Raw genomic sequence first — 23,407 nt, forward strand, 5'->3', positions numbered from 1 at the left:
ACCGGCCCTGCTGCCCCGGCTCTGCCCCCAGCGCCCCCTCCCTCGGGGGTACCCCGCGCGGTGCGCACCCGTCCAGGCAGCAGCTCCCGCACCCCCGGCACCCCGCACTGCTCCTGGCCGCCTCTCACCCGCTGCCGCTGCCTCTGCCGCCCCACTCGCCTCCGCTCCCTGAAGCCACCCGGGACCTTCCTCTCTGGCAAAGAATGAAAATCAAATTAATAACCCTCCTCCTCCCAGCCCTGTTGAAGGGAACTTTCCAAGGTGTGTCTGTAATAAAGGGCCTCTAATGAGCACTCCTACCCTGGGAGCCGCGGTACCGCCGGAGCGGGGACCTGCCATGTTTGCTCAATGGGCTGCACGTTATCTCTGTGCTCCGGTAAGATGGGGTCAGAGGACACCAGAAAACACAAGGAAAGGAAAAACAACTTGAATGGAGCAGCCTTGGTTTTTACCGGTGACATGGACTCAGCCGCCCTGACACTGCCCCTCCGTGAGCTCCGGTCCCCAAACTCCAAACGAGGGGCAACATTTTGCCATGTCGCAGGAGTTGGGCAGGATAAACCCTCCAAGCACTGCTGGGGCTCCCGCACCACGGAACCAGGAACCACCACCACGAGGAAGGTGCTGCTGCCCCGAGCGCACGCCATCCCCCGGCCCCACGTGCCCCCTGGGGACCCAGTGGCAGACAGCAAACCAGAGGGGGTATGGGGTGCGAGCACCCGCTGCACAGCAAGTGCTCAGGGCTGTGGCACGGCCAGAGCAGACCCTCCTCCCCTGGGGCAGCTGAGTGAGTGATCACCGCCATCGAAACGGGGATTAAATAGAGTGACAGGACAGGAACATGTCAATCCCAAATGCAGCTTGTCACCCAGGCTCCCGGCAGTGCCGGTCCTCCTCTCCTCCACCGGCGAGGGCATCTGGCACTCCTCAGCCCACCAGGACCCCCAGCTCGCCCGGTGCTGGCCGAAGTCCCGGGCCGGCACTCAGCAGCAGTGCTGCCGGCAGCGCCGGTGCTGCCCCGCAGTGCCGTGACACAGAGCGACCGCAGAGGAAGTGAAAACCCTATAAACCCTCTGAGAACGATATCCCAAGGCGGACCCTAAAGCAGCGTGCCATGCTTGCCTCCGCTCTGAGTAGTTTCTCCCCGAAGTCTACCTATGTCTGCCGCATGCCGTGCGTGCCGAGCTCTGGCGCTGCGGGCTCCCCGCGGGCTGGCCGACGCACGCACTGCCAGCAGAGCCACTGCGCGCAGCGTCACGTGGCTGAGACGGCTGCGAGAGCCTCCGGGAGCTGACTCCACACTGCCTTTTCCACAGAAAAAAGAACAGGCCCAGGAAGTTTGCTCAGGGTTATTTGTATTAGATAAGCTGTTTGCTCTCTTTGTTCCGGTCTTGTACGTGGTGCTGGGCAGGGGTGTCAAAGCCCTACGCAACGCCAGCGCGAACTCTGCATCTTCGCCCCTGAGGACATGGCACTGCCGCAGACCAAGTTGATGGGGAGGAGGAAGGTGGGACAACAGAAATAGACTAAAAGAAATAGCACAAAAGCCCACAATTCTTATTGTGATTGTAATAAGGAACCTGGAAATTGTCTCTACTCACGAAGAAGAGAGGTGGAGTTTTAAAATGCATTAAAAAAAGCTTTAATTAAGGCTCAGATTTAGAAGGCACAACACAGGCAATCACTATGCGTGCTAATTAGCATGTGCTCATACTTTGCAGTCTGCACCACCCTGTAAACATTAGCTGTGTGCTAGGCTGATGTAAGTAACACTTTCAAATACTAACCGAGGCGTTGACCTAAAATGATGGGATTCCAGTTGCAAAGAGAGTGTTTGCCCATTACCAGCTGGCCGCGGTCCCCGTGGGACAAGGTCTACTGAAGCAGGTCCCCCGTAGGTGGGGACGGCGGAGCTGGATGTGGGGTATTCTCTCAGCTGTCTCGCTGTCTGAGGGCAAAAATAGACAGCAGCTACACGCCTGCCAGCTGCCTGCCCTTTCCCTTTGACAGATATAGTTGTGCTCATGGAGGAAAGGAAGTTCAGTTCCTCTCCTGTGCCCATGAACAAACAGCTTTGGGAACAAGAGCTCCTCTCACAAACAACATTTAAAGTGCTCCAGGATGCAAATCTGATCAGTCTGGAACCGAGCTCAGAATAGCTTCACGTATGAGAAAGGTCAGCAATTTGTCAAGGACGCACAGCAGAGTCCACTTTCTAATTAGAGAGTAACATGCACCTAACACCACCCCGGTGTCATTGTCAGCAGCAACACATCAGATGGCTTAGCAACAGCCCCAGGAGATTATTACATTAATTTTAGTGTCGATAAACTGGGGACCTATTATGCAAAGGAGGTGTTACAGACTGTCCAGGGCCGGGCTTTCTCCTGCGCGCAATCACTTAAGAGTTTAACCAGCCTTTTGAGACGATTCCTGCTACAGTGAACTCCTCCTGCGAGAGGCCTCGTGTATACAGTGAACCTATAACCCTGTGTAACTTCACACCAGTTTGTTGTTCGTTGTCAGGTCACAACCAGCTGCTCCACAAAGTCATCTTAGAGCAACCCGTAAGGCTATTCCTAGGGAAACACTTAATCTCTCCAGGACACAGGAATAGACCTGCCTTTGACTGTCTGTCAGGTTCCTGCCGATTCTCACCTTCCCCGGGCCGCTCCGAGCACAGCTCGTGCAGCCGCAGTTCACACCTAAACAGACCCGCAGAGGAGAACGCAAACCTCGCTGGGACAGGCGAGCGCTCCCCATGTAAGGATGAAACCGTCCAGGGACAAGGCTTTGGAAGACGGTCCTCAACACGCTCCAAGGTCAGAAGAGGAGAAGAACGCTTTTTGTTCCTGTTGGCTTTCCAGAACCATTATGGGTCCTGGAATCCGCGTGAAATTGTTTCTGCCTGCTGCCGACCCTAAAAGGGAAACCAGCTGCTTGCTGCGAGGAGCAGCTCCAGCCCCTCCATTAGGCTGGGAATGTTTTCAGTCCACGTTTCCCGGCACCGCTTCTGCAGATCCGCTCAGGGTCACTGTGTGCCATGGGCAGGGGCCGGCACGGCCAGCCCAGGCGCTGGGGGTCGGCGGGTGCCTCCGCACCTCCTCACACTGCTGCCTCCGTCTGTACCCTCCTGCTCTGCCCCCAGACCCACGAGTGCGGCCGTAGACCTGGCGCGGTGGGAACAACATCCCCTATCTGCTGTTGAAGGAGCTCCTGCTTTGGGCGGGCGGCAGCTTGCCAGGATGGTGCCGAGCGTTTCATCGGGGTGACCCAGCCGGACCCAGCCCGCACCGAGCGCCCTCGGCAGCGCTGTTGCATCAAGCCTTCACCCGCCCGCTCACAGCACCACTGAGTCATATCGTGCCACTGAGTCACGTCGTGCCCTCGGCTCTCGCCTCCGAGCTGCCTTCCAGCCTCAGCCTCCCCGCCGAGCGCTCGCAAACCCCAAGTACGAAGGGCTGCTCCGGGGGGATCTGGTGCGGAGAGCACAGCCGCGGACCTCACCCGGCAGCTCCCCCATCGCCAGCACAACAGGAGAACGCTGCCGGTCACTTCTCCAACGCGCAGGGAAGATTTGGCTCCTACAGTCGGCCTCGGAGGCAGGAGGCAAATGAATCAGCTGGGTGTAAGGCCACACAGCCCCCACCTGCACCACCGGGATGTGGCGCTTACGCACGTGCACACACGGCGCTCGGCTGAGCACGCCGCAGCGCAGTCGTTTCCCCGGGCACGGGCAGCCCCACCGCCTGCCCAGAGCCGTCACGGGCTGCTCTGGGATCTGCAACAGGATCAGCAAAACGGCTGGCACAGTTGTCAGGAAACACCCTGCACTCCCAGTGAAATAAGTGCTGTTAGAATCACCCTCGCTGAGCAAGGCAGGGAGCTTCCCGCAACTTTGAGAGGAAGAAGCAGCAGAAACTGTTAAAGCATCTGACAAGTCACAAGGCATACCTAGGTGTTGCACAATTTTTATAGTCTTGGAACGGCAAACTGAGGGATTCCTAACGTTCAGAAGAGACCTCTGAGGTGCTCTCCATTCAAAGTGCAAAACCACATCACATGGACTCCTCCCGACAGCTTTGCATATAGATCAAGATAAGTGCTAAAAGCACAACTGTCCCACAAATGTCTGATCTTACCTTTAAACCGAGAAATATCTCACCTGATGTCAGCCCACAGCCTGCCCAGAGGTGCGCTGCAGAAGCGCTGCACTGTTTGCGCAGCCGTGACTGAGCCACCACACCTGGTCCAGATACACTCAAAAGATCTGGAAAGCAGCAATGATTTTTTTTATAGTTTAATTTAAACTTTTGAATTACCATAAACGATTGTCCAGGTCTCCCAGGAAGGCCAACAAACCTTACAGAGACCATATGCAGAGTCAGCTGTCTGCACATGGAAATAGTTTCGGCCTTGACGTGCTTACGCTCTCTCCAGTAGACGTGGCTGTGTCTGCAAGAAATCCTGACACCCCCAGGCCAAGCTGTCCTGCCTGCGGACGGGGGGTGCGGAGCCGTCAGGAACTCCAAAACGTTGCTCTGGTTTCAAAACACCAATGAGTTCATAAAGCTTTTTCCTCTAGTACTAAATTCCTCGTTCTTTCTCCTAAGATAAGGAAACAAAACAAAACTTTTCCTATGTGAAAGGAAAACCTGCTGCTAGTAAGTCAGGCTCTCACAAGGCAGCATCCCCATACAAGGTAATGGGACAAAGCTCTGAGCCAGTATTTGTGCACACTGCAACTTTTGCCCCTTCTCTACCCTTTAAAAAAAGAATCTTTAATGAGGTCGCAGTTGCGCGGGAACTCAGTTTTCCATGCTACAGTGGAAAACCAGGCGGGTTTGCCCATCCGAGATTCAAATTTTAATTTCTTGTGGCCAAGACCTTGCTTTGCTCTTGGTTTTCAGCTACTTCTGTCCCTCTCCTCCCCACATCCTTCCTATCCCACCAGGTCCCCTGAGTCCAGCTGTGAGCTGAAGCACCCACACGGGATGGGGAGCATGAAGATGCGTGGTTTGGAGGAAGAGGAACAGAAGATCTATTCAAACATCACCAGTGAGGAGTGCCAGGCTTCCCGTGGTTGTCTCTCTTCTCTGTGTCCACCCACCTTCCCAAACCCCAGCAGGGGGACAGCAGAGTGAAGGCTGACAAGGAGAAAGGCAACAGAGAATTCAGCTCTTGCTCTAGACTTACTTTCTTTAGGGAAAGTTAATTCTACCAGGGTCAGAAAAAAAGCTTAAGAGTCTCTACTATGCCACCATAAAAAGAAAAACTCTGCCCAGGAAGAAAGGAGGGAACGATCTGAGAGTTAAAAAAATATTACTAAACATCTGTAAGGGTTAATTAACTATCTCAGGTTCGGAATAAAACCCTCCCCCGTCGGGGCCAGCTTGGACGGAGGGCACAGCCAACAGCAGCTGAGCTGTCAGGACACATTCCGAACAAGCAGCCTGTGTCATTCTGGGAACATTAAAACTGAATGTTTGCTCAAGAGATCAGCTGTTAATCTTATTCAAAATGTATACAGAGTTAGCAAATTCTGCGCACTCAACAGGAAGTCAGGAATTGAAACCATTTGGGCAGTTTGGACCTGTCATGATTCAAGCAGACCACTTAGCGGAAGGAGAATGTCCAAGAGCAGAGATACAAACACATCAGAAACTCCTTCCCAGCCAAATGAAGTCCCTTTTACTGATGGTTAAGAAACCTGCAGTTTAAAAATGTGCCAGCAGAGATTCTGGCCCGTCTCTGAAGGGGCTTTGGAGAAGGGGGAGACGGCCCGGCACCAGCTCCATGCCGTGGGTCCCCTCCCCTGCCGCGCGCGGCACCGGCCGAGCAGGAGCCCGCTGGCAGCAGCATCTCGCACCGAGCGATTCTGCTACTGAAGCTCATAACCGGCTGCGGGGCAGCAGCTGCAGACATGGCCAGGGTGACCATAATTGGAAGAAAGATGCTGGAGCCAAGTTTCAGGGAGCGTGACTGATCACAGGAGCTTCGGTGCGATCAGAGGAGCAGGAGTCACAGGCCAGCGAAACGGCTGCTCGGATCAATTCTTAAAAAGGAGCAAGAACGGGCGCACAATTGCTTTCTGAAGTCCTGCTCCCTTCTCCTCTCAAGCATGTTAGTCATCCCGTTTAAGAAAGGAGGATATGCTCCCGTTCAAATACGGTAACGGCGATATCAAAAGCATCGGAGTGCACACAGACAGTAAGTGTGCATGAGCTTCAGGCTCTCCGCGTGTGTGACAGCCGGTGGGCAGAACACCGGCGGCACTGCCTGTGTTGCACCGCACCATCGGCTCACACTGCGTCCCCAACGTGGGAACACACACAGTTCCCACCTGCTTGTGCTCTCCCAGCCTCAACAGTGCTGGCAAAAACACCACCAGCTAGTGGGGGCTTGACAAATCACACCATGAGAGTCTGCCAACGTCAAATTCACAAATTCCCTTAGTTTTCCTCTTTCAACTAGAAAACTGGGCAAGAATGAGGAACCTGTCGCTTGTGCAGGGCTGAATAGGCCTTTTAGACATATTGAGCAGAACATGCATCATCCTACTGGCAACAAACAGTAACACAAGAACATAAAACAAACCCTAAAGATAGTCATCAACCATACAAAACTAATTAATGGGCAGTGGCTGGTTTCCAGCCCCCAGGTTTCACACCAGGTCTAGGCAGAAGCTAATCTGGACAGTGAAATGCCCGTCCCTTGTATAATTTTTCTGTGAACCTTCATTGCCCGTGTCATTATGAAGTGATGGACAAGAAAAGGTGGTGGGAAGGGATAGTAACCGGATGAGGTTTCATCAAGAAAGTCATGAAGAGAGTACGTATAAATGTACATGAAACCACAAATTGGTCTGTACGGTGCTCCGTGTTACCTGCCTGTTGTAGCACAGGTTTTCTTGTCCTGCGTGCTACGGCCTCATAACACCACACACCACTGCAATTACCACCTCGCACGAGGTACAGGGCACCTGTGTGAAGTTGGTATTCTCCAGAATCAAACATACGTCCAAAGACCAAATGGGAAAATGCATCCACGCCCAGACTCAGAAGACAGAACTCTGTTGCCCAGAGCCTAGGACGTCCAAAACCTTCCAAACACAGAAACCCAGTGAGATCTTTATAATGCCCTGGCTATTACAGAAAGAAAAAGGGGGTCCTGAAGAATAAGTATGTTGTGAGGACTGTAATCTAGCAAGGAAATTTTAATTTTAGACTGAATTCAACTGGTTTGAGACCAACCCAGCAAAGTTGGTCCGTAGCCATGTAAATGCCCAACTGCTTATCCAACGGCACGAACCCGGGACTCTGGCAATAACGTTTCAAAATCTCTTTGCCCCATGACACAAAGGTCATATCCAGTACACAAGAATTCAAACACGAAAGCATGAGAGGAAATGACTAACTGCACACTGAAGCCAATTACCTTCCTCTTAGATCTGCTCAGCACACAAGAATCTTGCAATTCAAACAGACATCACCGCCTATACACAGAAAAAATAATCTGACAGCTCTAGCAGCTAGTTCTTGGGGTCTGTGCATCTCAGTACAGATATCACTGCAAGATAATGGAATTCTGCTCTATTTCCCTAAAGTTCTCTTACAATTCTAGCCTTATGCTGTAGTTTTCACTGTTCTTTCCCTTAAAGGCAGCTGTTTTTTAAATTGAGGATGAATCTATTCTTATTTCCGAGGTGATCCATAATTTAAATTAGTGTTTACAAAGCTTTTTGTAGTCCCTGAATAAGAGGCATTTTGGAGATTATACCTCTATTTTGCACATAAAGGCAATCAAGGGGCTGCTTCAAGCTTGCTTCTCAACAAGAACGCGGGTGAGCGTGTGGACAGGCTGCCGGGGAGGGATGCCGTCACAGTGTGCATGTTTTGCGCTCACGTGCTAAAAAGCAAACCTGCGTGGTCTGAGCCCAATCCTTTATTAACTGTTTTCTCCAGAAAGCCTGGCAGCTCTTTTGCTGATTAAGACTCTGCTCAACTTCAGGGTTTTTTTTTTTTAATAAACAAAGCAACTTTGACTTACAGTAGCAGGAAAAGACATATAAACCAGACATGTTTTATTTAATGCATGTCTATTACTTAAAGGGCAAAGCAAATTTTTTCACCAAATTTGGTCAAAATATTCCCTTTTTCAAGTTGATTCTTTGTCTCCCAAACATGAGCATTTGTAGTTGGTTTCTTGCATATTAGCCCATATACTGACTGAGAAAGGTAACCTGCCCTGTAACTCGGGCAGGTTTGTGCCTTTCGGGGCTCAACGCCCACATGCAAAACCAGCGGCGTGACGAGCAAGGCAGGAGGTGGCAGGGGAGACGCTGCAGTGACACTTGTGTGCCACACCATCCCCTGCCCAGCAGCCCTTCCCCCACCGTCGGCCACTAACCGTGGGCCTCTCCACGCACGGCGGCCGTTTGCCCGAGCACTACGGACCGTCTCCCTCTACGGTACCTTTTACAGCCGCTGGTGCCCCTTGCAAGCGAAGGCAATTACAGCGCTGCGGCTCGCAGCATGTGAGCCGCTTCTAAATCTGGGGAAGGACTGAACCCTGGCAAAGACAAACTGTCTCGAGTTACCATCCCCAGAACTGCTCGCCTGTGGTCCGAAACAAAACTAAGATCATTTGTTGCCCGGGAGATGCTGTGTGTGCCAGCTGGAACCCTCCTGAAAAAGGTACCGCTCCGCAAGGGCAGCACCGCCGGGCCCCAGAGTACGGGAAAGTACGGAACGGACAGACGGGGCATCGTCAAGAGAGGCAGATAACCTCTCCTTTTAGCTGCTGCCTTGCCAACATAGAAGTGAAACCAGTTTCCTTCTTCTGTGGCTGAAGATTTCTCTGCGAGGTGATCTGGTCACCAGGTGCCATTTACTTTTACTATACAGAGCTGGTTACCTTCAAATCAGTCCCCTTGCTCCAGCATTTCTCACTGGCACCTTTAAAAATCACTCTTAAATACCGCACATTTTAAATAATGAAGCCATCAGTTGCAATTGTCAAATATTTTACATTAAAATCTCTAAGAAATAACTCCTTGCAAGCACTAATAGGAAATCTGCAAGATGCAACGTGCTTCCCAACTTCTGCCACGCTGTGCTGCGGTACCTGGAGATAAAGAGTCTGTGGCGGTACCTGTGAAAGGGAAAACTGTTGCGACGTGCAAAAGATAAAGTGGAAACAGTTATTTTAAGGGGCACAAATGCTCACAAAGTTTATGCGTGCCGTTGCATCCCACAGCCACACACCGAGTTTGCAACACCCGTGCCCCAGCCCGCGGGACGTGTCTGCTCAGAACCAGCGCCGCGGCTCGCCACGCCGGCAGCGCTTCAGCGGGGCAACACGGAGCACTGCTGCGTAAAGCACACGTGCTGACGGTGCCTGAAAACTCATACAGAGAGAAAAACTGCTCCTTTACAGAAAAAAAAACCCACATGAACAGAAAATAAATAAGAATATTAGAGAGCCCCTGATCCAGGTCTGTGGCTCATTTACAGAACCTCATTCTCTCATTCAAACCTGAGCTCTACAAGGAAACCTATGTGAAACAGATTTGTCATGGATTAAAGAGGAACAGGAAGGTCAGAATTTTAACTAATGGAGGCTCCTCTGGTGACGGCCTTCAGGTAAAGACCAAGGAGCGTTGGTGTCTCAGCCCCATAAGCAGCAGTGTGACGTGACGCCCCGTTTCTTTGCTCCACAGCAGCTCACTGAAGGCAGCGACAGCAGTCTGCTCTTTGACTGGAGGGAAAGGTTTCCCAAAGCTCTTTGCACCCTCAGGCAGTTCGAGGACCATGGGCTTCACTGCAACAAGGCACCACCAACACCCTAATAACCCCCTCTCTGTTCTCCCGACCGACCCGAACAAAAATGCTCTATTTACAAGCTATTTGTCCCAAATTGGTGAACCCGTGGAAGCAAAAACTCAGGCCGACTCTGTTACCTTGCATTGCGGAAGGCGATGGACCGGCGTGAGACCCAGCAGCAGCGCAGGCAGCAGCTCTCCCAGCGACTCCGACCACAGACAGTTGGAGCAGGTGCGACCAGCAAGAGACTCTCACCAGTAAATCATCACTTCACGAGCAAAACACTCAAGTGCTTGCCCAGAAACAAAAGCAGTCACATCATAAACCGGAGGGTGACATCAGCACAGGGATTGCATTTCCTACAGAGGTTTAAATGTCATTACTTGTGACTGGAAATTGGACACTTACAATTCAAGTTACTCTCAATTTTCAGAAGAGACATAAGAATTCTGATTCCAATTTTGTGTACATATATTTCACTTCCAAACCCTTTCTGTTTCTCAATGTCAAAATAACAGAAAAGAAAGAGAACAAGCAGAACACCTAACAGGAAGTGAAAAGCTAATGAACATCAGCATTAGCCTGACTTACCAAGTCAGGTGCTAATAAGGTGAGCAGCAGAACTCATTGATTTCCCAGGGAAAGGGTCGGTGTTACTCAAACAGCATGATATACTCGGAGCCCAGTTATTCATGATCTCTGGACTGCCCTCTTCGACTCTTATTCAAAGTTCTGCTCTGTGTCTCCTTCTGAAGTTAAGACTCAGAGCTATGAAGGACCTGAAAGCATGAATTTCATCGCTCCTTAGTCAAGTCACTGTTTCCCAGAGCGTGGAGCATGACACAGTCTCTGCATACGGTCCAACACCTTCACCAGCCCCAAGCACATTTGTGATTTTCCTCACACAGCTCTTCGGGCTCTCCAAAAGCAACACATCCAAAACTTCTACACAAGCGCAATGGTCCAGATTTAATCTTCCTGTGAGTTATATGATGTTTGCATAGGCTTGAGAAATACTAGAAATAAAACTTCTCTTGGCTGAGTTACATGCAACACGCTGTCTACTTTTTGCTATTAATGACTCTTCAGTAAGTACTGCTATTACTCTACACATTCCAGATCCCTCTGAAATAGGCGTCGCAGCAATTTTCTTGATATGAAGTGTTCACTGAGTTAAAGGCAGCCAATGAAATGCCTTAAAATTTAAACACTGACTTTTCTATTTGAAGATTTCCATGTGCCGAGAAAAGATGCCGATAAGAATAACTAATCCTCATGCGAGGACACAAACTAAAGATTAGTTTCTTTGCTTGGAAAGCAGTTTAGCTCCCTGACTCCCTACTGCAAATAACACAAATATGTATGATGATCCAGTGCAAGACCATAAATGCAGGAGTGCTCTGTTTCCACAGATCCAACACCCCATACCTCTCATAGGATTGTTGCTTCCTCAATTCCCTAACAGCTGTCACCAGCAAAAACATTATTTACCCTTATAATACCTGCAGGACAGGGGGTTATTTTATCTCCCTCCTGGGATTTGCACCTTGGAGGGTTTTGGCACAAGGCAAGCCTGGTAGAACTAAAAATGGAACCAAGATCCGAGTCCCCATCCATCTTTCTTCTCCTTCTGAGATGCAGCACATATCCCCGTCAGCCTGCAAACTGTGAGACCCACTAATGCACGTTGTAGACCTACGTCCAAATAGATTCCACCAACTGAACTTTGTGCGAGAAGCTAGGAGAAAAAGGAAGGAAGAGAAGGACCTGATCTTTAAAGTCCTTTCCAACCCAAACCATGCTATAACAGACAGACACAGTGCTTTGCAGTTAAAGTACAGCTAATCCAGACTCCAGATCTTTCGACCAAGTAACACCACGCCTTTGCTAGTCACTCCTACTATTTAAATTTTGGGCTTTGAAAGTAAGCACGCCGAGCTGGAAGAAGGCACCGGAGTGGTACAGCGCCAGGAGTTACGAACCACTTCATACTGCATTAGTTCTTAAGAACAGAAAAAGCCATGTTTTCCTCAAACGAGGGTAGCGGAATTCCGAGGTGAGGTGAAAAGCGTGGCAAAAGTCAGCAGTTCAGGCTGGTACGTGGCATCACGGTGCTGACAAAAGTAGTCCTTGCACTCAGAGACAGTTCAGGATCCACTTTTTCTGTTTCTGTTCTTTCTTCACCGTCTTCACATCCTAAGCGATATCTAAGAATAATGCCATCTGATGCAGACCTCAAAGAGGAATTTTGTCTTTACGGTTGGATTTGATGATCTTGAAGGTCTTTTCTAACCTACATAATTCTGTGATTCTGTCTCCAACCATGCTGAAGTTAGTTAGGCCTTTCAGATAGACATTTTCTATTATTACTCAATTTCTTTTGTTTCATTGGAAGAGCCTTAAAAACCAGACATTTTTTCCCCAGCAGTAATGAGTTAGTATACACACTTTTTTAGTGGAAAATGGCATGATCTGCAGCCACACAGATCCAAACTACGGCAGAAAGTACCTAACGCCTGATACACTCACATGAGGGAAATCCTGTGGGCTTGTATCATTCAAGAAATAAGGTTGCTTTAGAGTTACAGGAAAAACACGTGTCCAGAATAGGCTCTAAACTGGTAAGATGCAGCTTGAAAATCAACTGTTAAGTGTTTTTACAATTTGCATTTTATATTCAAAAGCCTCCCAAAGACCTCAGTAGGCAGAGCGCAGCCTGGAAAGGATTTTTATGGTTACACTGTAAACCCACAGAAAGCAGGGATCTAGAACAGAAACAGTTCATTACAGCTAAAATACTGATCCTGGGTTCTGCCTGAAACAGCTGGGACTGTTCCTCCAGTTAAGCGAATTCCTGTTACTGAAACTGACTCTGATATTTAAAGAAATTTGGAAGAGATGCTGAGTAGTCACTCTTCTTCTCAGATATCAATTAATACAGTCCCAATCTTGTTAAGTTTCTAAATGAACACTTGAAATTTAGGTAAACCAATTCAACATATCAAGGCCATATTTACATTCTGGGGTAATAATTAAATATTTAATATCTTGTGGTTCCAGTATTCTAGGTTTTTCTATGCACCAAAATAGTTAGTCATGCAAAAAACATCTGTAGCAGCTGGAAGACATTCATTTGGCCCGCTAAGATTCATTAGTTTAAAAATACATAAATAAAGTGTTCATTTTATTTCCAAAAAGCTAACACTGCTGCTTTCAGCTCTATTAGGGTGCTTGGTGAATAATGCTTATGCAATGTTGTCAGCAGGAGGTACTGGATGCCACAGTTTCACAAATGCATACAAATATCTGTTAACTAAAACAAGTCTTGTATTTAGGTTAACGCTCTTCTGCACTAACTCAAGTCATTGAGCAATATGAAAACCAGCTTGCAAATGGTTCAATCTCTGTTTTCATCCTTTCTCCTAAGCTCCCAAATTCCCACTGCTGAAATCTACTTTTAAAAACTACCAGTGAAAAGAAATTTCTCTTCAGTACTGGGATTCAGATACCTGCGCTAAAGAATTACAAAACACAAGCCTTCATGCATGCCTTTTCCCTCCAAGAAGTTCCTGCATAATCTTAACACAGCTTTTTAAAAATCAAGTAAACAAGAGGCACAGCTGAGATTGTAAAAAGAGAGTTGAATTTGGCTTCGTATCCACAGGGATCACTTTTCTGGCCACGGTTCGCTAAGGGTTATTTATTGGCTAGCCATTTTTCTTTTGCTGGAAGATGTTGAGGTTTTAGCAAAGTTTCTGCAGAGTATGCAACAGTATTCAACGTTTGCTCAGCTAACGAGTTAAATCACTGCAGCCCTCCGATGACTTGAAGATTATGGGTGTAGGAAAAGGGAATGCTTGGAGAAGGGAACTTTCAGCAGTCACCACCAAACTGCGGTTAAAACAGACACCAATGACTCTATTCAGCTCCCAAACCTCAGACAGTTTCCATTTTCTCAATAACAAAGCATTTTTGTGGAATGAGGTAACAGCCTCCATCTGCCAGGTCTAGCTCTCCACTAAGATTTCTCAAGAGCCTGGCTGAACCGGGACGCTGCACAGGGCAGAGTCCTTACGGGGAAACAAAGGGACAAAGCTGCACCAGGACAGACGAGGAGAGGAGCCTCTTCGGCACCTTCACGCAAATTCTCTTGGGAGTTTGCATCAAAAGTGGCCTCAAGTGAGCTCCGACCAGTGCACGGCCAGAGAGCGCAGAATGCTGAGGGAAGAAGGAGACTTTCCAGTAAGGATGGACTGGGATGGGCAGGGGGAGCAGAAAACAAAGGGGTGCTGTGGGTTCGGTGTTCAGCGATCCATCGTAAAGGTGTCACCAGTTCAGAGCGGCGTGCTTTAGAAGTGAACACAAGTCCCTGAGCACAGGTTGCGAGACGCAAAGGGGAACACAGACACGCTGGTCCCCTGGGACTGCACAGCCCACGGGAACGGCCGCCTGAGCTGGGGTATACCCTTCCACACCTGAAATGATGTACGTCTGAGCCAGAGCACTTACAGCCCCAGAAGAGAGAACTGGGAGGGTTTTAGGGTTTGTTCTTGCCTTGGTTTTGTATTTGGCAGCCTGTACCTCAGCCCCTCGTTTCCAGGGATGCTGAGCACCTATCCATTCTTTTGATTTTGCCAAAGTCAGCTCGGTTCCTCTGAAAAGCAGACTGTTCGTTTAGATTCAGGCGAAGCTTCTGCCTCCTGTTGGGACCCCACACCCCACTCTCACCTCCCTCTGTCAGCAGCCGCTTGTTAGTCAGCTCCCGCGCAATCCTGAGACTCTCAGCTCCAGGTTCAACACATCCCAACTGCCTGCCCTACCAACGGAGGAGCAAAGAACACCACAGCTCCAGGCTCACTCCTGCAAATAACGGTAAAAACCTTGGAACGGCATGGAGAGATGAGGCCCACTGGAAAGAGCGTGGAGGAAAAGGTGGCTACACAGCACGTAACATTAGGAAATTATCTTCATGGTGTATGCGAGTCTTCTGAACTACTTTTTGTCCCTGCTTATGTAAACCTTTAAAAAACAATGCAGGAAATTCTCCAGGACACAGTAGCAACTGGTGCAGAGGGAGGACCTGCGACTCGGGCAGGTCAGAACACACAGGATCCAAAACTTAGCTACTACTTTGGTAAATAGTGCTACCAAGAGCAGTTACTCACAGCATTTACAGCCCTCATTCTGCCTGGGACAGAGGACATTTGAATACAAATTTTAAGAACCGCAATTCAGAGGGATTAGAAAACATTTCTAGAAAATGCATTCTGATTGCATTATTTTAGTCTGGTGCATCACGTTTTATATTTACAAGGACAACAACAAAGATTCCCAAGCAGAAACCACCCCAAAGCCATTTTGCGCAAATTTAATTTAAATTTGCAACCTCCAGATCTATGATACTATTGCAGTACAAAGGAAGAATCAATGGGGACAGAAACGTAAGGGTAGATGGTCCCATTTAACATTCACCAGAGCATCAACTTTACACACTTTTGCTATTCCATAACCAAAGCCTTAACAAAAGCAAATACATTTAACCCTGGTGCTATTTAGTCCTAGGGAGATGCTGAAATCTGTGCATTTATATGTTAGTCATACGCACTAACAAGCAACAAACTCATAAAAATGCATGGAGCAACTGGAACTCAACTCACCTGCAACCCAAATTGAGCAATGTGCTAATTAGGAGGGACGTTTCACTTCCAAAGATGCCAATTCTCTAACCATCAATCTTTATTTCTGCAGATCAGACACAGCCACCCAGACGTGCACTGATGCAAACCAAGGAGGAGCTTTTCAGTATCAGAAGATCTGGGGTATACTCCCACCACTGCTGCTGATTTCCTGAGTGGCATCATACAACTTCCTTCCCACCTACACATCTAGTTCTCTCACCGAAAGCAAAGGCAGTTTTTCAGCTGGTTTTCTGAAGGCCTTTGAGTTCCTGTAGCACTTTCTCTTGAAGTTTTGAAAACATTAATATTGACCTCCTCACTCTCTAGTTTATTACCACATACCCAGCTGGATACCTGGAGAACGCAGCTGGCAAGTGCCATACCTTCCTTCCCAGCCAGGACAAAACCTTTCCCAAGCCAGTTTTCTTCCTAGGAAGAACGCTGCTGTCAAATCTCAGAAATCCACGCTGCTAATACTAGTCTCAGTGCAAGGTCAGCCAAAGAGGACTTCCATCGGAGATGAGCTCTGCTAGAGAAGGTTCCCTGGAGATTATAAGAATAGTACAGTCAAGCCCAGATGGCAACAACGTGCAGAGCACATTTCCAGCACACACAGTGACTGGGCAGAGGACTATGCAGGCTGAAGTCCACCCCGATTTCTGCCTTCGCTAGCTAAACGATGAAGTCTAGGCTGAGGCCTTTGGGAAAGGTCAGGATAGTCTTACAGGCTCTCAAGATACTGCTTTTGTTCTCAGTATTTGCCTCTCAATTCCTTTGTTAAAAGATACTAATCTCTCTGTAAGGCAGTTATTTGGAGCCAAGAGTTTAGATATTATTGCAAAACATATGCTTAAAAGAGACTGGAAATGATGTTGGCAGCGTTACAGAGGAGAGCGAAGCGCAGCTTTGGGTCAAAACAAAAAAAAATAAATCTAAGCTAGTAAGCAATTCCCATGCGATAGTTTAGGAGAGCCAGCAAAAGCTTCTTCTAGAAAGAAAACAACACTGTGAGAACGAAGCTAACAAGAGCTGGCTGTTGGAAAAATAAAACGGCCAGTAATGAGCCAGAGTATTGCCAACAGCACATATCCAAGAGAATCTTTCTGGGAAACCGACCCAAGTCATTACGCTGGAAAGCCCTGAGGGACTAGGGACCTTGAGGCTAAAAGCTGGCAAATTGCTTCATCAGTTAAGGTTGGTCCCAATGTTTTCTACTGCGTAAGAATAATTTGTTTTAGCCTGCAGGTCTCTACAGAGCAATGGGTAAATTCAGGCTGCTTCCTCTGGGAAGGGAAGCAGAGTACTCGGCAAAGCCCTGCCCAACAGGACGCTTTTAGAAGGTTTCCCACCACCGCTGACCTCCCTTCAGCCCAACCGCCATCCCGGCACACTCACACTGCTGGCTTTGCTTCGCGCCCTGCGCACCACTGGCACTGCTCGGCGCACCAGGCACCGCCTGCCCATTACCTGGTGGGAAAACCATCCCAGCTATTTTGGCCAGCACTCCACCAGCGAGCGGTCGCCACAAAAATGTGATGACTGTGCCTCCACAAAAGCATCTTCTGGAGACTCATTCACCCACAATGGATGCAGTTGGACCAATTATTCTGATGTATCTTGTTTTCCAGAGGGAAAAGGAGACCATGCTCTACCTCTTTGTTTCAGAGAGATTAGTTAATACACCAGAAAATAGGTACACTGATGCAGAGTGATAAAGGCGAGGCTTTTGTCTGCAGCCTTCTCTTTCATTTCCAGTCCAGCTACTCACAGTTACAGGAGTGTATGGAGAGCACAGAAGACAACGAATGTGATCTCTAATTGTGCTTCTGTGCTGGCAGAGAAAAATCCTGCATTGGCAGGGGACGTCAAGGCGCTGTCTAATGACTTTCCTCCTCTTCCAACTCCTTTTCTGATTCACGTTGCCATCTTCCTTGCAATTGACCTAAATAACATGTTCAGGCAGCACTGGAAGTATTTCCGCCTCATACTTCAACAGCAGCACGATCTCTGCGTCTGGAAAGGGCATTTCTCAGGAGAGTCACGCTCAGGAGCGCCTTTCCCAAGAAAGGGAGAGAATCACCCTGTCTTGTCTCATCCCATCAGTGAGGCTTCCTGGCGGCAGGAGAACAAAGGTCGCCAAGGAGCGGAGAAAACACACGCTACATCTGTGCCCGAGCCCCAGCTAACCTGAACAACGTGGGCAGAGTATTCAGTTACCTCATTTCCAGGTGTGCCGTCAGCGTGAGCCACGACTGGCTTGGGATGAAAGGGGAAAAACCGTTTCTAGATCTGGACTTGTCTGTATCGTTTATGGTAATTACTGCCCAGCATCCTTTAATCCTTTAACGTCATATCACACACAGCCCTCAGTTCCTCTGCAACCTTTTGATCACCGCTTGCTGTTCCCCTACAGACGAGGACGGAGGACAGCGTGCGGGACCGCAGCAAGCCACCAGCGCCAAAGGCACGCCAACCCTGGCCTCGGGAAGGGGACAGCAAGGAAAGCCGCTGCACATGGACTTTGGCAGGTCAGCCATCTTCAGACACGCAGAGATTGGGTATGCTGGCAACGTACAGGCACTTAAAACAGTTGTATATCCAAACAGTGATAGTACCTCTCCAGCTATTCACTTCAGCACTTTTTATAACGTAACACAGCGTTCAACAGCACTGCACCACAGAACACAGGGACAATCCAACCCCTGTCACTCCACGGTGGCTTCACACACAGAAAGGTTTTTGATCTTCTCACAATCTCATTCTTTACTTTGCCATAAGTTTAGGCACTCCTGATAGCCACGTAGATACGTCACCTCCTTACAACCCCCCGCAGAGTACTAATCTCAATGTTATCTTACAGCAGTGGCCTTCGCAGGCTGTGTACTGAGTAAATGAAAAGGTAAAAAGTCAGTTGAAAATGCACTTATTGCCGACAAGGAAACGGACTGTGGGGAAATAGAGGATTCCAAAGCTGCACAGACTGCCACGGCACTTCCAGCTCTCAAGCAAGAAAGTGATAGCCTGGGGCTCGCGCACCAGACCCCGCAAGGCAGGCGCTACATCCTCGGCAGCCGAACAGATCCCTTTCTTATTCAGAGGATACACATAAAGACAGCTCCCCTACTGCAACAGAAAGGAAGTTACACTTGATCTGTACCACCTCTTTTTCAGGTAACTGAGCTTCAAAAGTAGAGCAGAAAAGATGCAAACGAAACTCACGCATCTTTGTGCTACAGCACGCCCATTTAGTCCACAACAGCTAGTCCATATCTGTTATCTCTACGTTTTTTATTAGCTCATGTTTACTTTGGCTGCACATCATTTAAACAGGGTGAGAGAGGAAAATCTTGGACTCTCAACAATGGCCAAGCAGCTTAATCTGCCACTGGGGACAATGACTTGACTCCTATTGGCGTTTAGCGCTGGCAGGGTCAAGTGTAACATGTGCTGAAGGAAGCACTAGGGAAGCAGATCCGCAGCCGTTCCAGCAACACCGAGTGTTTCCTTGAGCTATTCAGAGGTCCCTTTTCCCCTCGTGTGTCGGGAGAACAGCTCCAGCTGTCCAGTCACCTGCACTGGCTTCTCCACTCACTGGATTTATGACACTGGAGGCTGCTAACAGCTCCAGGTTAGATGCAGCACATTCCTTGGGCTTATAGCTCAGACATTCAAAACTAAGTTAGGAAGCAGTAAAGATTATGTTCCTGGCATCAGCCACCAGGTTGGTGCTGGAACATAATTTATATTCCTGAACAGAACTGGCACTGGGCAGGTTGCGCACAAACGTCAACAAACTTTCACCCAGCGATGACACCAATCAGAAGGGTCTAGTGTCAATATTTATCCATGGTGCTGATTTAAGAATTTTTTTCTTTTGCATTTGAGAATTTTGAAATACTTTGTAGAAGAACTCTGCAACTTGCAAGCCTAGGCCAATCTACAGTAATGTATTCTGAGCCAAATAAAAAATAATGTGAGTTAACGTTAACGGTCAGATGACCAGAGGCCAAATAAAGCCAAAGTGAGACTGCACTAAGAACAAGAACATAAGTTTCAGGATTTCTATTGCATCGCTATTTGGATCCTTTGTTAACACATTTCTAAATAACTCTTCATTAACTATTAATATAGCTTATTAACATTAGCCATAATGGACACGTCTTTCTGATTCCTCCCAGGGTAATACTATCCTCTCAGCGGGCTCTTGTTGAGTAAGGGCAGAATCATTTGTTGAAAGTGTTCTCCGTTTAGTAAATATCAACGGACATAAAGCGAGTCACTCTGCAGAGGCAATTCTGTTCGGATGAAACACAGGAAGGTGGAAGCCATGTGGCATTCTTCAGTTTCCCCTTTCCTTTCACAATCAGACCCTTGATATTTTCTTCAACAGGAAAACTGACACTCCCCCTCCGTGTAAACTGCTGACAATTGTATTTTACACCTGGCAAAACCAGTGCAAAACGGAAGGAAGAGAAGAAACAAAGACCACAGACTTTTCTCAGCAACTACATCTCTGCAGAATGGAGCATTTTTCTTTCCAACTGCAGCTAAAGACCCACCACTTCTTCATGGACAAAGTCTGGCAACTACCTATCAGCCTTCATGGGAAATGCCACCTCCTCCCCGGCGAACGGCTGCGGAGCAGAGAATGCCGCGCAGATTCACGGCAGCTGCTTCACGAGCACAGCCAGAGCGGCCGAGCCTGCCTGCGGGACCCACATCCCTTTGACACCAACACGGCATGCGCAGCTGAGCCCCTCTGCTCGTGAACTCTCAGCCCTCGTACTTGAACCTCCTACCCTTTAAAAGTGATCCTAAACTCTTGGTAGTAATCTGAAGATTAAAGAATACTGGTAAAGTTTCTCTGCCCCTAACAACGTGTCATTTCCTTTTCCTAGATGCAGCTGGTGTCTCTTGTTAAGTGTCCTTTTTTCTTTCGTTTCTTTTTTTTTTTTTTTTTCATGACACCACCAGGCAAAACATTGTCAAGTTCTCTATGAATTTTCCAGTTTGGCCATCGAAATTACACCTGCTTCAGCAGAAACAGTTGAAGTCCCCTAAGGAACAAGGCATAGCAGCTTGCACTCCGGAGTCAAATGCTCAGCTGAACTGCAAGTGTCGTTCGCGCCACCTTCTTGCCAGACCACACTGGGTGCTCCACAGTGGGCACAGGCAATCCAAGAACAGCAAATGTCGACCAAGGATACTGAATAATGAACACCAGGGAAGAAATGGTTTCCTTACTTCCTTACTTGAGCAATTACAAGAAATCATGCAGCTGTTTGTCTAGTTAACAAGTTTGGCTTTTATTCAGACCAGCCAGCCAGTCAGTCCCCAGTTTTCCGTAAACACCTTCTTTGTCTACGGAAGCTGTTTCACACGAAAGGTGAGGCAGAGGCAAAAAGGTTTACACTCACATCTCTCTCCTGAGGCTACTGCTGCAATAAGGGCTCTTCAAGCAAGACCTCATGCAAGCTAAGGACTGTGAAAATCCCACAGACGTGAATGAGGACCCAAGCAGGCCACCATGAAAATCCTGTGTATCAGCGCTGTGACTAGCATCAGAGGGAGAGGGGCCAGGAATCACTTGAGCACTAAGAGTAATCAATTTATTCCATTTTCCTGCTGGCATTTCAAAAAACAGCAGGCCACATAACAGCATCAGCTCAGCCGCAATTAGGAACACAGTAGAAAGCATCCCATCTCACAGAGCAAGCAATAGAGCAAGCAAGTCCTGGCTGAGAACAGAACCAAGCGCTTCCAAAATTGGTGCACTGTGAATTTCAATAGTCTGCTCACAGAGAAGTTTTTCCTGGCTCCATCAGTTAAGGGTTCACCTCCATCTTAAAGCTGCCCAGTCCAAAACCCAAAAGAACATCAATGAGCTCATACCCCTCAGAAGTCTATTGACCAATGACCACTGCCCACAGCCGCACAAGGCTGGTACTCTACAGAAAAAAAAAACCAACACCAAAACCATGAGTGATAAGGGCAACCACAACGACACGGGCACAGAAAGACACTCCTGCCTTTCTTCCCCGCGATGATCTCGGAGAGCTGAGCCACCCAGCTGCCAGCTGTGTCCCCAGGCAGCGCGGCTGCCCCAGAGCTCACTGTAAACCCAACTGCAGCGTAAACAGGAAGCAGAGCTGACAACAGACGTGCTGCAGATCCTGCAGAGGGAATGGCAGCGACCTACCGTCTTCCCAAAGACCAAGGAACCAGCCTGACCTTCAGCACATGAGTCACTGCTCAGCTCTTCGGATGCTATTCTGCAAGCAGGGGAAGATGCACAGATTTTCCCCCAAACACCACCTCAAAAACATCCAACATCGAGAAACAATGGTGCTCCAGAACTGGAGAAGTGGTGCTCCAGAAGCTGAGACCATAGAACTGTTCACAGGGCTTCCTGCGAGGGAATTCTGTATATTTCCAAGGACCACTCTGCCTTTGGTGCGTGCCCACCACTCACTATGTACAGATATAAGACGTTCTTATTACAAAACATACTTTTTGCTGTAGAGCATCCACTATAATTAGTGCCCACAACTATCTATATTGCCTGTATTTTTGTCTCCTATGCTATGCCACCAGCCTTAAAAGTATACAAAAATCATAGACCTAGCTGCGTAGGAATTAAACTAACGCTCACAACTCCGTGCCTCTAAGGAAACAGCCAGCCGGAGAAGCAAGAGTACCACACGGTCTCTATCCTAGGTAAAGGAAAGAAAATGGCACAAAAATAAGACAGCAGAAACATCAGACTCCCCCCTTTCCTGCCGGTGGCCTGCCTATCGGGAAGTTAAGCCACATTTTGATAAAGCAGATTAGGTAATTGAGGCGGCTTCAACACCTTTATGAACACCAGAAAAATACTACTCATGACAAAGGGGGATACTTAAATATGAGAGACTCCTAAGGAAATATCCAAGCAAACGCTTCTCAAAAATCAACAGTAAAGGCATACTAGACAGTCACACATTCATAGCAGCCAGAAGGGCCACAGATTTCTAACGCTTGGTAGAGGAGTCAGAAAACTCAAGCAGTCTCCCCGTACTCTTCCCTCGTGGTTCACCAGGATACTGCGTTCACCAGACCTTCGGCCCAGTCTAGGTCAGCCTTCCCTGTGCTCCTGTAATTGGTTTTCCACTTTGGAAAGATCTCTTTGTGATTTTCAAAACTGGGAAACAGTGAACATATTAAATTCAAATCTAAGTATAGAGACCTTAGTACATGCTTCACCCAGGCTAACTATAAAGTATATCCAACATTTCCATGAATTCTCGTGGAAGAGTCAAAGTGCTTAATTCAACCACAAGTACAAAATACCAACAAAACTGGAAACCAAAAAAGAAAGCATTACCTGTAAGAAAACAGAGCAATCTGAAGCAAAACTGTGTTCAGTAAAAAAAAAAAAATTGAAAAGATGCTGAGCTATTTTTTAATATTCAAGATTCAAACTGTGCCTTTGGAGCCTTTGTTTAACACACACACACAAAAGCAAGGCTTCGAGTAGTCTTTCCCCGTACCTACCCTGGGACTCTCTGGAAACATAGCAACCGTTTAGGATGTGTTGAAAAATTCTCTATACTACGTTTGAGCATTTGGTTTAAGTTTACTTCTAAGTTTATTGGTTGGGTAAAGTTTCAAAGCTTTCTTAATAAACTACAGCTTAAGCATTGCAACTTTACAGTCTGGGAAAGACACGGCCGAAAGATTTTATTTTTTTTTTTTCTTTTAGAGAGCGGCGTAATCTGTGTTTCGCGGAGCTCTGCGAGCCAGCCCCATCGCGGGGAACGACAAAGCGCACCCAGCGGCGGTCCCACGGGACGCCCCGTCCCCCGGCAGCGCCGCGGGAGCACCGTCCCTCCCGCCGCCCTCTCCCCCGGGGCGACCCCCGCCCCC

General features: G+C 48.2%; 1 protein-coding gene across 1 annotated transcript in view; it reads left to right on the plus strand.

Moving 5' to 3' along the window:
• Positions 1–9,979: 9,979 nt before the first annotated feature.
• UTP11L (UTP11-like, U3 small nucleolar ribonucleoprotein (yeast)) overlaps positions 9,980–23,407 on the plus strand; it is a 19,688-nt gene continuing 6,260 nt past the window's right edge. Inside the window, exons 1-2 of the mRNA XM_009879881.1 lie at positions 9,980–10,055; positions 17,916–18,030. Of these exons, the coding sequence (XP_009878183.1) occupies positions 9,980–10,055; positions 17,916–18,030 (191 nt within the window). The remainder of the gene's footprint in view (positions 10,056–17,915; positions 18,031–23,407) is intronic.

This window comes from Charadrius vociferus, unplaced genomic scaffold (genome assembly GCF_000708025.1).
Source record: "Charadrius vociferus isolate BGI_N301 unplaced genomic scaffold, ASM70802v2 scaffold562, whole genome shotgun sequence".
Taxonomy (NCBI): Eukaryota; Metazoa; Chordata; class Aves; order Charadriiformes; family Charadriidae; genus Charadrius; species Charadrius vociferus.